Source organism: Plasmodium fragile (assembly GCF_000956335.1).
Source record: "Plasmodium fragile strain nilgiri unplaced genomic scaffold supercont1.27, whole genome shotgun sequence".
In the NCBI taxonomy this organism is placed as follows: domain Eukaryota; phylum Apicomplexa; class Aconoidasida; order Haemosporida; family Plasmodiidae; genus Plasmodium; species Plasmodium fragile.
In genome coordinates, this window is record NW_012192607.1 from 78,645 (window position 1) to 91,920 (window position 13,276).

General features: G+C 45.9%; 2 protein-coding genes across 2 annotated transcripts; one reads left to right on the forward strand and one right to left on the reverse strand.

Annotated features, from left to right (window-relative positions):
* Positions 1–1,500: 1,500 nt before the first annotated feature.
* AK88_02674 (uncharacterized protein) lies at positions 1,501–4,134 on the forward strand (the record flags this gene model as incomplete). Its single annotated transcript, XM_012480299.1, has 2 exons — positions 1,501–3,819; positions 4,060–4,134. 2 exons carry the CDS (start codon positions 1,501–1,503, stop codon positions 4,132–4,134), a joined length of 2,394 nt encoding a protein of 797 aa, XP_012335722.1.
* A 173-nt stretch (positions 4,135–4,307) lies between these two features.
* On the reverse strand, positions 4,308–12,645 carry AK88_02675 (uncharacterized protein; the record flags this gene model as incomplete). The annotated part of the gene is made up of 6 exons (XM_012480300.1): positions 4,308–4,391; positions 4,520–4,720; positions 4,864–5,001; positions 5,150–5,230; positions 5,346–12,396; positions 12,551–12,645. 6 exons carry the CDS (start codon positions 12,643–12,645, stop codon positions 4,308–4,310), a joined length of 7,650 nt encoding a protein of 2,549 aa, XP_012335723.1.
* Between the last annotated feature and the right edge of the window lie 631 nt (positions 12,646–13,276).

A 13,276-nucleotide genomic window follows, 5' to 3' on the forward strand; every position in this document is an offset into this window, starting at 1 on the left:
TTTGCGCTGTGGTAGCGAAGAAGGCGGTGAAGCAGTTGTCAACCGGCAGTCACCAAAGCGGTCACCACAAAAGGCAGTCGTTGCGCAAATTTAACCTGGCGTGTAACGACAAAATCGAGGTGGGCGAGTGACAAATTGGGGTTTGTGCCATTTGCTTACAAAAATTTTACGTGCCAGAATAATTTGGTGAGTACCCCTGCTTCCGTTCTGCGTGCCTATTTTTTTTTTTTTTTTTTTTTTTTTTTTTTTTTTTTTCTGCACATTATGCTGTTCGTGCGGCCCGCAATTTTCGTTCTTGGTTTTTGCAGGGCTTTCGACCTTTGCACATTTCGGGTGGGATGTAGAAGGGGATTCATTTGGTGACGTTATTAACTTTTTGAGCGGTTAAACGGTCAGGCGGTAGAATGAACAAAACATATGCATAACAAAAAAACGCTAACCCGAACGCGTCGTGTAACTGCTGCGGGGGTGAGTACCAACCTATGTGCTCACCTTTCCCTGTATGTTAGTCGATCCGTACGGTTTTACTATTCCGTCAGGGGGGGTTGGCTTCGATCAGCGAAACTGCCGCCCCGCTGTGCAACGGCGTGTGTCTCTCCTGCTGGCCTCACACACCGGGCGAGAAACCCTTTGGCCCCTTCTACGTGAAGAGAGAGGAAGGGGTCGCTACCTTGACTTACACATTCCGAAGGAGAAGCGCTGGCGGAAACAGAGTTAAGCAAGCAGGAGGCAGCAAAGCCAAAAGCGGAAAAACACACACGAACGGAACGTACAGTGTTCGTCCACATACGCACATAACAAGGTCAACACATTGGATAAACTGTGAGCGGGCAAAAATATGTGTATTCGTTTTGCCTCTCTCTTTTTTTTTTTTTTTTCCAATCTACCCTGGTTCCTCCCGTTTCTACAAATATGCTCCATGGTGACCCCCCCACCCTACACCCTTTTGCCCAATTCTGGTCTCAGCCTCACCGTGAATATACAGCCCCAGTTGGTACCTTCCAATCAGCAAAAAAAAAAAAAAAAAAACGCAATTCGTTACGCATTGCACATTGGCGGAAGGAGCTAAAACAGAAAGCCCTCCGTGCCGTCTCCTCCTCGGGCGCTACTTACAATGGCCTAGTTTGCCTTAAGTTGTGCGATTTTTTTTTTTTTTTTTTTTTTTTTTTTCCAAAGCGAACACAGGATATAAGCATCGTCGGGCCGACTGTCCCATAATATGCACACGTGTGTCAGGTTAAAATATGCTCACCTCTTTTATTCGTTTCTGTTGCTACATTCGAACCGTGTATACCTGTGCAATGATCTTGCGGCTTGCACTGGAGAGCTTGCGGTGGAGCGCTGTGCCATGAAAGCTGATTATAAGCGTTGACCGCTCCCCGTTGTCCATCGCTCGTTTTTCCAAAGCAGGACGGCCACGAGGCTCCCTCTGTTTACGGGTGTGCCAGCGCGGCTAACCCAAGAATGACCTGCGTCTCTTTCCTTAACAATTCATAATGAATGAGCTCGCTCAGCGCACCGGCATACGTCCCCCCGCTGCCTCATGCGCTGTTGCATGTGCTCCTGTTGCTGCAGCTGTTCCTCCTGTTGCTCGTGGCAACAACCACCGTGAAAGGAGCGAACCGAAACTCCGCCTGCACCCTCCCCATTACGAAGAAAAAACACCACCATGCCAAATTATTTTTCGGATGGAAAAATAATCACATGAATTTTCTAGGGAGAAAAAAAATTATCAATTACACAAGAGGATTATTTTTTATAAATGCTAATAGAAGAGGTCACTACCTTGGGGGAAGAAACAATAACAAACGTTTCATCCTGCACAGCTATAGCACGACGAGGAGGAAGATGCAGGACGAAGCTTACGTTAGTTACTTGAAGAAGTATGTTGTTGATGATAGGGAGTTGGGGCAGGCGGCTGTGGGGGACGTACACAATGGGATCAGCAGCAGCGGCGGCCACCTCCCCCCAGATGGGGCTCTTGAAATAGAAGAGCTGATAAAAAAGAGTATGAGGAAGGAAGAAGAAGAGCTGTTCGCGTTCCTTCAAAAGGTAAACGAGACATACAAGCTGCATTCCACCCTGAGGGTAGTGGGGGGATGGGTACGAGACAAATTCCTGGGCATCTCAAATGATGACATTGACATCACAGTGGATAATATGAAGGGCTCGGAATTCTGTAATTATATAAAGCAATACATACAAGAAAAAGAAAAAAAAAATTTTAATTTTGGTATTATAAAAATAAACTCAGATCAATCTAAACATTTAGAAACATCCAGTTTTCATTTGTTTAAATTTCAAGTGGACCTTGTTAATTTAAGAAATGAAAAATATACAGAGAACAGTCGCATCCCTGAAATAATTATTGGTACTCCAGAGGAAGATGCATTGAGGAGAGACTTCACTGTGAATTCACTTTTTTATAATTTGAGCAATCGTCGAGTGGAAGACTATACTGGACGGGGAATTCTGCATTTAAAAAATAAAATTATTTGTACACCACTTGACCCTTTGTCTACCTTTCTCGATGACCCTCTTCGAATAATCAGGTGCATTCGATTTTGTGGGGTTTTTAATTTCTTCGTGGAAAAATCAATCTTTGATGTTTTAAAAAATGAACAAATTATAAAAGCTTTTAAAAAGAAAATTTCCAGAAGTAGACTCTCCACTGAAATTCTGAAAATATTTTCCAAGAGGTGTGAAAATATTGTTCTGTCTTTGACCTTGTTAAATTATAGTTCCTATGCGAAAGAAATTTTTTCTTTACCAGAGAACTGCTTGGTGAAGGATGAGGAGGTGTTTGAAAAGCCTAGGCGGAAGGGTGACAAGGGGAACAAGAAGGGAGCAGACCTCCTTGTGGGGGATGCGCTAGTGCCTGGCTCCACCGTGCCAGCTGCCACGAAGAAGCTGCACGTCGGCGATGACGTCAACGCGGTGAATAACGTTGCGGCGAACGGTGCAGCCCCCAATGGGGGCCTGCACTCAACTGGAATGCAAAACGGAAATGTGCACTCCGACAACGGGGGGATCCATCACGACGAAGACCACACACAAGGGACGTTTGTCAACGCCTCCCCTAGGGATGAAAGCAAAATGGACAGCATGACAAACAAGATGGAAACGGGGGCGTATTCCGAACAAGGGGAATCCCCCCAAACGAGTGAAGATGGAGAAACTGACTGGTATGCGGAAGGACTCCAATACATAAAATTTTTTAAGGACATTGAAAAGAACAACTTGTTAAGGGAAACCTTCCCCGAACTGGATTATCATGAAAATGTGACCAACGTGCAGCTCTGCTTGTACCTCCTGCCGCTAAAAAATCACCACGTGCATGTAAAAAAGGGAGGAAAAACTGAACCGGTCGTCGATTTCATAATTAGGGAATCCCTAAAATTTCCACTCAAGTATGGAAAATTCTGTGTGCAAATATATGAAGGGTTTAGCAGCCTGTACAAGCTATACAAAAACATGGACGTTTTTAATTTTTTAAAAAATAGCACTTGTGATGGGAACAACACTGCACAAATTATTGGGGACGTTGCGTTGTTCCTCAAAAGTGTTGGAGAGAAATGGGACTTGCTGCTTTTAATTTTTTTTGTCTTCCACAAATATAAGGAGGTGAATAAAATGTTCGTGACCACCATCACCGCAGACGTGTACTTGTCCGACTTCGTCAAAAAGCTGTACCAGTATATTTTAAAAAATAAATTGCAGTCAGCTTATAACGTCAAGCCGTTTCTCAAGTGGCCGGACATTCGGCACAACTTCCCGCATCTCTCGCCCAACAGAATCGGCGAGGTGTACGAGCAAATTGTAAGGCAGACAGGCGCGCCGCGCCAGGGGGCAAAAAGGAGAGATAAAAAAAAAATATATATATATATATAATAAATAGGGGAAAAAGTTAAAACGGCGCTTGCGACGTGGCCCTGCGCGTGCGGAGAGGCATATACCAGTTGGCACGCACTGAGTGGCCCCATAAGAGCGTCGCTATACAACGTCAACAACGCGTCCACAAAAAAACATTGACTCGTGTTCGCCCCCTTCCCATCGCAGATTCGGTTTTCCTGCATCCACGGAGAGAACGAAGCCAAGTGTATCGAGTTTTTAAAAGACCACTTCAAGGAGTAGTCCAAGCAGTAGGCCAAAAAGTAGGCCAATTTTAGGTGGAGAGAACAAAGTATGCCCGAGGAAAAGGCAACCAAGAGAGAGACTGCTCAACATCGCGTTGTGTGCAAAGCGTAGCTAGCCATTTCCGTTCCCATAGCTATTTTTTTTTTTTTTTTTTTTCTCACCGCGTATGGTCAGGTTGTGCAGGCAAAATCGGAATATCTTTTTTTATTCGCTTCAACAATTTTTTCCTCCACTTCCTTCAATTTTTGCACATCCTGCGTGTGGAAATAAAGTGCGTATGGTGTGTAGAGTTCCTTTTCTTTGTTGTTCGTGGCCACTCTGCGCAAAACGTTTTGGCCAATTGGGATGAAGGAGAGGAACATGATGGGAAAAAAAAACGTACCTGATCGTTGATACTGAGAGATATGACCTTGTTGCATATTTCCACGAAATCCTCGTGCGTTTTTATGTTTTCAATGGAAAGGATCTCCACGCACAGTTTTGTCACCTCCTCCTGGGACAAGTAGATATAATTCTCTTCCATATCCATGACCCCCTGGATCATGTCGTGTTCTTCGAGTTCTTTGAGTTTTCTCCGTATGTTCTGCGAGTGGGGTGAGTGAATGGTATGTGTGAAGGGGAGTTCCTGTGGAGCAGGCGACAAATCTAGCTTCGTACAAATACAAAAGCTGGCAACTGCGTACACGTGTTGACTCCGCCCCAACCACACTGCCACACCGCGCTCACCTCCCGCTTCGTTTGAAACTTAACCGACAACTCAGTTATACTGACGATCTTCTTCAATTTTATAAAGTTCAAGAAACACCATAAGAGGACGTCGGATGAGAGCCAATCGTCTTTGTGCTCCTTCGATATCATCAGTGACTGCAAAGCGAGGGAAGGGGAGAAGGGGGGAGATAGACAATTGGGGGGGGCCACCTTTTGGAGTGCGCCATTTGTGGTGAGGCACCACTCACATGTGATCACGCAGACGAGAGTGGGAAAAGAACGACACACAGGAGAATGACCTCACGTTGGGACTGCTCTCCAGGATGTGACTCACCTTCCACTTTCTCAGCTTCTTCATTTCGCGGTTACTCATCTCGGTGGAAAACTGAAAGGGGAAAAAAAAGGCACCGGCACGAGTAAGCAAACATTGGAGTAAGCACATGCAAACCAACACATCTGCACACCGGGGAAAGCGTCGCTCCACCCAGTGCCCGCCTTACGTTGGACATGTCGAATGCCTCCTCGGGCCGTGTATCTTCAAATGCGCTTTCATCTTGAACGTCAGCCAAAGGCCCCTTCGCGTGCACTTTCCCCGTTGCGTCACCTCCAGTATGTTCCTTTCCACTTCTACATCCACTTAGGGTGTCTTTCAAATCAACTCGATCGTACTGCTCCTCGTCAATCGCTTCCTTAGAACTATCCACACACTTTACATGCACACAATTTTCTAAAATATTTTTCAGGCTGTTTTTCTTTTTGCTCATTTCGTGTAGCATTTGAAATTCGTCCTTTAACTTTTTCTGCAATTCGTTTATTTCCTCCTCCTTCATGTTCATTTGAAATTTATATTTCCCCTGGAAGTTTTTAAAATGCTGAGAGTTGCCCCTTTCGTCTGTTCCTTTTTCGTTTGTTCCTTTTTCGTTTGTGCCTTTTTCGTTTGTACCCCTTTCGCGTAGCCCCCCACTTACACCCCTCGTGCTGTCTTCCAACAACCCTGAGTCGTTTTTTCCACTCACAAAATACTCCCTCAATTTTTTAATCGGCTTTTGGCCTTCACTGACTGCATCACTTGCCTCGGATTCCCCCGTCTGCTGCGTTTCGCGCGAGGTGCCGACCCGGCTCTCCAGCAAAGTGTGATCTTTCGTTTTGTCCATATCACCTGACTTGTTAATGCAGGGGTAGTGATCGCTGTTCTGGGCTAATTCATCAGCCCCATTTGAGTGCGAAGCGATGTCGTTTATTTCATCTGCACCAGGTAACATAGTGGTGGAAAAATCTTGTTCCCTCTTCTCATCCAATTGACCATGTCGATTCGTGAGCGATGAGTTGTTGTGTATTTCATTTAAATGACCAACCGTGCTCATGCGGGACCCTCTCTCCCTTTCATCATTAAAACGGTCATCCTTCCCAGTGGAGAAGCTCTTCGAGTGGTCCACGTTCAAAAGGTCTAACCTCTCAACAAATGAACCCTTCTTCGTATTGCTTTCGCTCACATCGGTCAAATCACTAACAACGTAGGAAACCCCCTCAGAGCTGCTTTCATTTGTTTCAATTGTATTGTTAATACATGCCATGGTTGAGTCGTTTTCATTTGAGTCAGCTATCTTGTTGGCGATCTCGTCTTGCTCTGACTTCAAATCATGTGAGGTCTCCCTCGACCCGTTTTCACTTAAATGGATTGACCTCTCAAAACACGAGTCGTCCATCCTCGTGTTTATTTCGTTGGAAGCGTTTGACCTATTCATATGTGGGGGCGTCTTCCTTCCATTTTGTTTTACTAAATGGGCTGAAGTGTTGTCTAACAATTTCGTCGCACCGTCTGTGTCCAATTCGTTTGTGCTTTCTTCCTTCGAATCATTTGTTTCCTTTACCCCAGTGACTTCACCCTTGTTGTGTTCATTATAATCGTCTGACTTTTCTGCGTAGGACGTCTTCCCATTACCGTTTACAATTAAATCGCCTGACATGTCTGTGTAGGACGCCTCCCCATTACCGTTTACAATTAAATCACCTGAGTTGTTAATGCTCGATTCTTCCTTTAATTCGTTTTCGTTTGAGTTGTATACCCTGTTAGTATGCGAGCCCTTCCTTCCATTTTGCTCGCTCCAGTCATCTGGACTACCAATTGGGGCCGTTTTCCTTTGGCTCGTTTCATTCGAATCGCCAACACCATCAATAGGCTGGCTCTTCGAATGGTCCTCACTCAAACGGTCTAACTTATTAATAAATGAACCCTTCTTGGTGTTGCCTTTGTTTGACCCTACCGATATGCTAACGATGGATTCGTTTGTGTTGTCCTCAAAATTATCTACGTCGTTCATGTCGGACGTCTTCCTTGCAGTACTTTCATTCAACCCCCCTGTCCTGTTCATGATGTGAGTAGTCTTCCTACCTCCGCTCTCACTGGAAGGCATTACCATATCGGTGAAGACCTCCCTGTTTGACTTGTCTCCACTTATTCTACTCAAATTGGTTATACTCAACGATGGCTCTCCTTCTGTGCATAGTTCATTTGAGATGTCTTCATGCAACTGGCCTGAACTGTTGTCTCTTATCTTGTTCTCCCCATCTCCTGCTACTTTTTTGAAGTCCTTTCTATTTGAATCATCGGACTTGTTTACACATGATGAACCCCTATTTGATGTGCTAAGGCTCCATTTCTTCAAATCGTTTTCAATAGAATTACCTCCACTGGGTGACATTTGCACTGCCCTCTTTTCGGTTACATTTCCTGGCCATTCAACACTTAACCTCGTTGTGCTGTTTGTACGTTCTTCCATTTGGCTGCTCTCATGGGGGTAGCCTGCCTTATTAATATAGGAGTTTCCTTCTGCATCGTTTCCAGGGAGATAAGGAGCCCTGCTAATATTTAATTTATTTGAAGCTCTCACTTTGAATTTTCCTGAACCCTTTCCCATTAACTCTCCCGATCGGCTAAAGTACGAGTGGCTTTGTTCCTCCACAAATGAAGTCTTCCTCGTTTTACCTTCATCTAAATCACCTGATTCTCCAACGAGCGAAGGAGCACTTTCGTCGTGTTCCTTCAGCCCACCTGACCTACTGAACCACGATGTGCTTCCCTTTCTTTGGCCCACGTCACTTTTCCTGCTAATGTGTGAGTCCTTCCTCGATCTGCTTCCCCTCAGATCACCTGACCTGTTCATATAACATACTGATTTGTCCTTTGTGCGCATCTGCCCCCAAGCGTCCATGTATGACCCCGTCTTCGAACTGGTTTCACTCAGGCTGCCCGTCCTGTCGATATGAGAAGGCTTCCTCCTTCGGTTCCTCTCACTCGAGTCATCTGTACTACTAATTTGGGAAGTTGTTCTTTCGCTCCTTTCATTCGAATGATCAGCGCTGATCGTGTGGGACCCCTTTCTAGACTCCTCCACATATGAACCCTTTCTAGACCCCTCCTCATATGAACCCTTTCTAGACCCCTCCTCATATGAACCCTTTCTAGACCCCTCCACATATGAACCCTTTCTAGACCCCTCTTCATATGAACCCTTTCTAGACCCCTCTTCATATGAACCCTTTCTAGACCCCTCTTCATATGAACCCTTTCTAGACCCCTCCACATATGAACCATTTCTAGACCCCTCCGCATGAGACCCTCTCGTTCCCTCGAAGCCCACCGAACTGTCCACATACGAGACTCCTTCGGCGCAATGTTCACTCATCACGATACCTACCCCCAATTCATCTGCGTCGTTTTCCTTCCAGTCAGATGAACTGCCCATATGTGAGCCCTTCTTCATCTTTTTCACACTCGAATTTCCTGACCTGTTGTTAATGAAAAAATGAAATTCATTTCGCTCGTTCGTAGCGCTTTTCCTGTCCACGCGAGAATCCCTCTTTGACTTGTTTTCACTCAAATCGGCTGTCTTCCTAACGTATGATCCCCTTGTGGAATTTTTCTCACTGGTATCCCCTGAGGGGTCCGCATATGACCCTGTTGTTTTACTTGTGTCATTTTGAATAAAATCACCTGACCTGTCAGCAGAGACTTCCGTGGCGTTGTTTATGCGGAGTTGGTATGAATCGTTTTCGTGTGAGTAGGCTGTCCTGTTAATAAGTGATGTCTTCTTCGAACTGTTCTTCACGCTTCTTCCATAGGAGTAGTCCGGATCGATAATATATGAAGCCCTCCTTTCCTCGCTCCCATGTGCGTGCCCAGGCGTACCCACCCACATATCATTTCCCAAGTTTTCTTTCGTCCTGTCTGGGCTGGCAGCTCTAGACTCCTTTGCGCCGCTTGCATTAGAAATGACTTTGTAGTTCGTAAAGGATGGATCCGATTTTGTCTCATTTGAATCGCATGCCTGGTCAACGCTCAGGTTAATGCAGATATCTTCATGTACTTTTTCGGAGCTGCTTTCACTCACGTCGGCAGGTCTATTCATATGCCAAGTGTCCTTCGTCCCTTTTGTGTCTTTCGTGTCTTCCTCCATCAAATCGCCCGACTCGCACATATATGAGCCCGTTCTTGGCTCCTTTTCTTTCGAATCGATTGTCCTCTCAGTGAGTGAATCCCTCATTGAAATGCTTCCACCGGAATGGCCTTCTCCGCTAACAAGTGAACCCCTGTTTGTGTCTCGTTCACCGGAGTGGTCTTCTGCGCTAACAAGTGAACCCCTCTTTGAGTCTCCTTCACCTGAGCGGTTCTCCCTTTCAACATATGAGGAGCCCCTCTTTGACTCATTTCCACGCGAATCGTCTGGACCATTCATACGGGAAGTCTTCCTTCTGCTGTCTTCATTCAAGTCAGCTGCCCTGCTAACGAATGAGTTTTTTTCGGGCGCGTTTTCTGTCCACGCACCTACGCTGCTATCGTGCGAGTTTTTCTTTGCAGTGTCCCTATTGAACTGGCTTGCCCCGCTAATGGATGGAGTCTCTTTCACGTCGTTTTCCTTCAAATCTGCTGCCCCCCTAACGAGGGAACCCCTTTCTGAGCCTTTATCACTTAATTGCGCTGAACCTGGATTAGTCAATTCGTTCGAACCTCCACCCCCCGAGTCGCGCCCTTCATGTGCGTTGCTATCGGCTGATCCGCTCACGCAAAGGCTCTTCAAATTCGGTTCGTCCGTCACATCTCCAGCTGTCTCAGAATCATTCACCGACGCGATATCTTCTACCATTTCCATTTTTCCGTCCTCCAAATCATTCCCTTCATCTCTCACCTCTCCGGGAGCTCCCCCTTTTTGTGTTCCATGTAGGTAGCTATCGTTGTCTCCATGTGGAGTTCCTTCACGTTGTTCGCTCTGTTCCTTGTGCCTACCTTTTGCAGGCTGCTCACCTCCCCTACCGCTCTTCTCTCCTGCTTCGATGGCATGTCCAATGGGACCACTTTCGCTTGCTCCACTCTGCTCACTAGATGCATCTTCATTTGCGCTTTTGCTTTGGCTCACCTGATCCTGTTTATGTTGGTGACTTATTTTTGTCTCGAGCTCTTTCGTGCAATCAGTTGGATCTATCACTGGTTTGTCTGCGTTGTCCTGCACGTCTTCCTTTACCTCGTCCTGTGCATCGTCCTGTGCATCGTCCTTCACGTCATCCTCTGCGTCGTCCTCTGCGTCATCCTCTGCGTCGTCCCCTGCATCATCCTTTACGCCGTCTTCACTTTGGTGGGTATGTCCAGAATCAATAGATGCACTTTTATCTTTACATCTGACGACCGTGGGGTCTACATTTGTGGGTCTCCTCTCACTGCCACATTTTTCTTCACCCATTTCGTCCTCCTTCTGGTCATTCTCCCCTGGACCCACAGTTGGCGCCCTGTCACCCTGACTCGTAAATGCGCCTAAGCAACTTCCCTCCGGCTTGTCTACGTGAACAGCTTCTCCCTCCGACTTTGCATTTGTATAAACGGAAACGTCACTCGGTATTCCCGTGTAAGATTTGATCGAGTCGATCGGGTTGTCCTCGTTGTTTGCACGCACATCCACATCTGCGTCGTTACCGTTTGAGCTTTTCATTTTGTCTAGCTGATCATCACCCCTGTCTACATCGTTTTTCATTTTTTCGTTTTTCATTTTTTCGTTTTCATTTTTTAAGTTATAAACTTCTGCTTGTTCCTCTTTTCCTTTTTCTTTTGGAGGTTCCTTCTGAACTTTTTTTTTGCTCCTACGCATGAAGTTTTGTATTGCGCTAAAGAATGAGTTTTCCTTGCCTCTGCTGCTTGGTTGTTCTTCTTCTCCATCACGGTGCGCGTCGTCCCCTTGATCATTTTTCTCCTCTTCTTCATCCTCCTTTTGGGTTCCGTCTTTGCTACTCCTCTTCATCTCTACTGCATCTTTTCCGACACCCTCTGTGGCATCCTTCGCGTTTTTGCTGGGCGGGTCTACTTCTTTCAATTGGTCAGAGGGAGTCATTTCTTCTACCTGGTTCGGCGAACCTACTTCTTTGTCCTCTTTGGGTGTTTCTGCTCCTTTGACTTGGGTGGCTTCGCTTATCTCTTTGACTAAGTTATATTCTTCTGTTCCTTCGAGCTTTTTTGTCGCTTCCGTGCATCTAACCCCACTTTGGGAATCCGCTTCACCCACTGAGGCGGATGCACCATCTGCTACTTCGTTCACAGAACCCTCTTCTTCCGCTTCTTTCACAGAATACGCTTCACCCACTGAGGCGGATGCACCATCGTCTACTTCGTTCACAGAATCCGCTTCTCCCACTTTGCTAGCTTCTTCTAATTCTCTAACTTCACTTTTAGGACCCGCTTCCCCCAATTCGGTGGTCTCCCCCGCCGCGCAAATCGCGTCCTCGCCAATCGCTTCTGCGGAAGAACCCGCGTTGACCACTTGGCTATTTGGTTGTGGGTCACTTTGCACAGGAAGAGACTTCACATCTGTGACATGTCGGGCCTGTTCGTGGCCCCTAGGAGGGACTGAGTCACTTTTGACTTTGGTATCAATTAGCAGTGTGTCTCCGTCCAATGGATCCTTTTTCTCGCCATTCAAATGGGTTGGCTGGTTAAGGTGGGTGGATATGGCCCCCTCGTCAGGAGGACCGGGCGAATCTCCCCTCGAAGTGCCGAGCTGCTCTTCCTTGTCCGCCCCTCCCACTAAGCTGCTGCAACAGCTACTGCTACACGTAGAGCTACCTCTAGCATTATTTGTTAGGCAATTTTCCTGAGGCTGCTTTTCCACAACAGAATCGGTTGAGCGATTCGGTTGGAGGTTGTTCACTGAGTGTGTCGTTCTAGATGCAGGACTGTCTGCCTGAATGAACTTATGGAAGGCATTCAAGTGAAGACTCTCTTTGTGTAAAATTTTTTTTAATTCTTTTTCAATTTGACGCAACTCATCTTTTATGTTATCTAGGCCTTCGTTTAACTTTAAGTAAATTTTTATTTTTTTCTTTTCTGCTTTGACCGTCCTTTCATCATTGCTCATTTCGTGTGAGTCGTCAGCGCTGTCTTCATGGTTGTCTTCACTGCTCCCTTCACCGCTCCCATCAGCGCTGTCTTCATCACGACAACTGGCTACTCCCCGTTGAGCTCTCGATTCTCTTTTGCATGGACTCCCCTTGGAACGTTGCCTAACCTTCCTGTAATAAAAAAAAAAAAAAACAGATGTAAAATGGAAGGATCACTTGTGAGAGACTCTCCGATTGTATGCACATGTGCACGTGTGTGGTGAGTCATACACTACTCTCTCTTGTGATAAACTTCAGCAGGGAAACGAAATATATCTCTCCTCACGTGTTGTGGCACGTGCCGAGTGCTGTGTCTGGCCTCCGCGTAACTCCGTCATTACCAAATAGCGTAGGTACAAAGGACGACAAAAAGGAAGACATTTATTACAATTGTAAGGGGGGTGCTCACATGTGGACACATCCTCCCCTTAAGGAACCTCCACAGCTTCAGTGATTTCCGCATGAGGAGGGGGGAAGCGGACACGACACTACACAGACGAAGCGGACCAATGCGGGTGACCCACTTTTACCCTTTATGAGTCTGCAGAAATGTTCGTAGAGGGGGGGGAGGGACCCTTCATCACTATGGCGACTCTGTCCCCCACACCCCAAACGTTGTACATCCTAGCAGGTTGCCCACAGCCACGAATTAGCGAATCTGAGTGGCTACACCCACACCAGGAGCTTCTTCATTCGATGATGCTACAGTAGAAACGTATTCAACAGGATGGGGAAAAAAAAAAAAAAAAAAAAAAAAAAGACCGGAGTGGAGAGGACTTTGTCAACTCCGGAAAAATCATCATACCAATAAAAGCACAATTAAAACTTTGAATACATTGATTGGATAATCCAAAAAAAAAAAAAAAAAAAAAAAAAAAAAAAAAAAAAGAAAAGAAATAAAAAGTGCCACAACCCCACCCATTACATAGACCTTTCTTCTAAAATGGGACATAAGACACATTCGACTTTTTTTTTTTTTTTTTTTATTTTTTTTTTTGTCCTCCACAAAAAA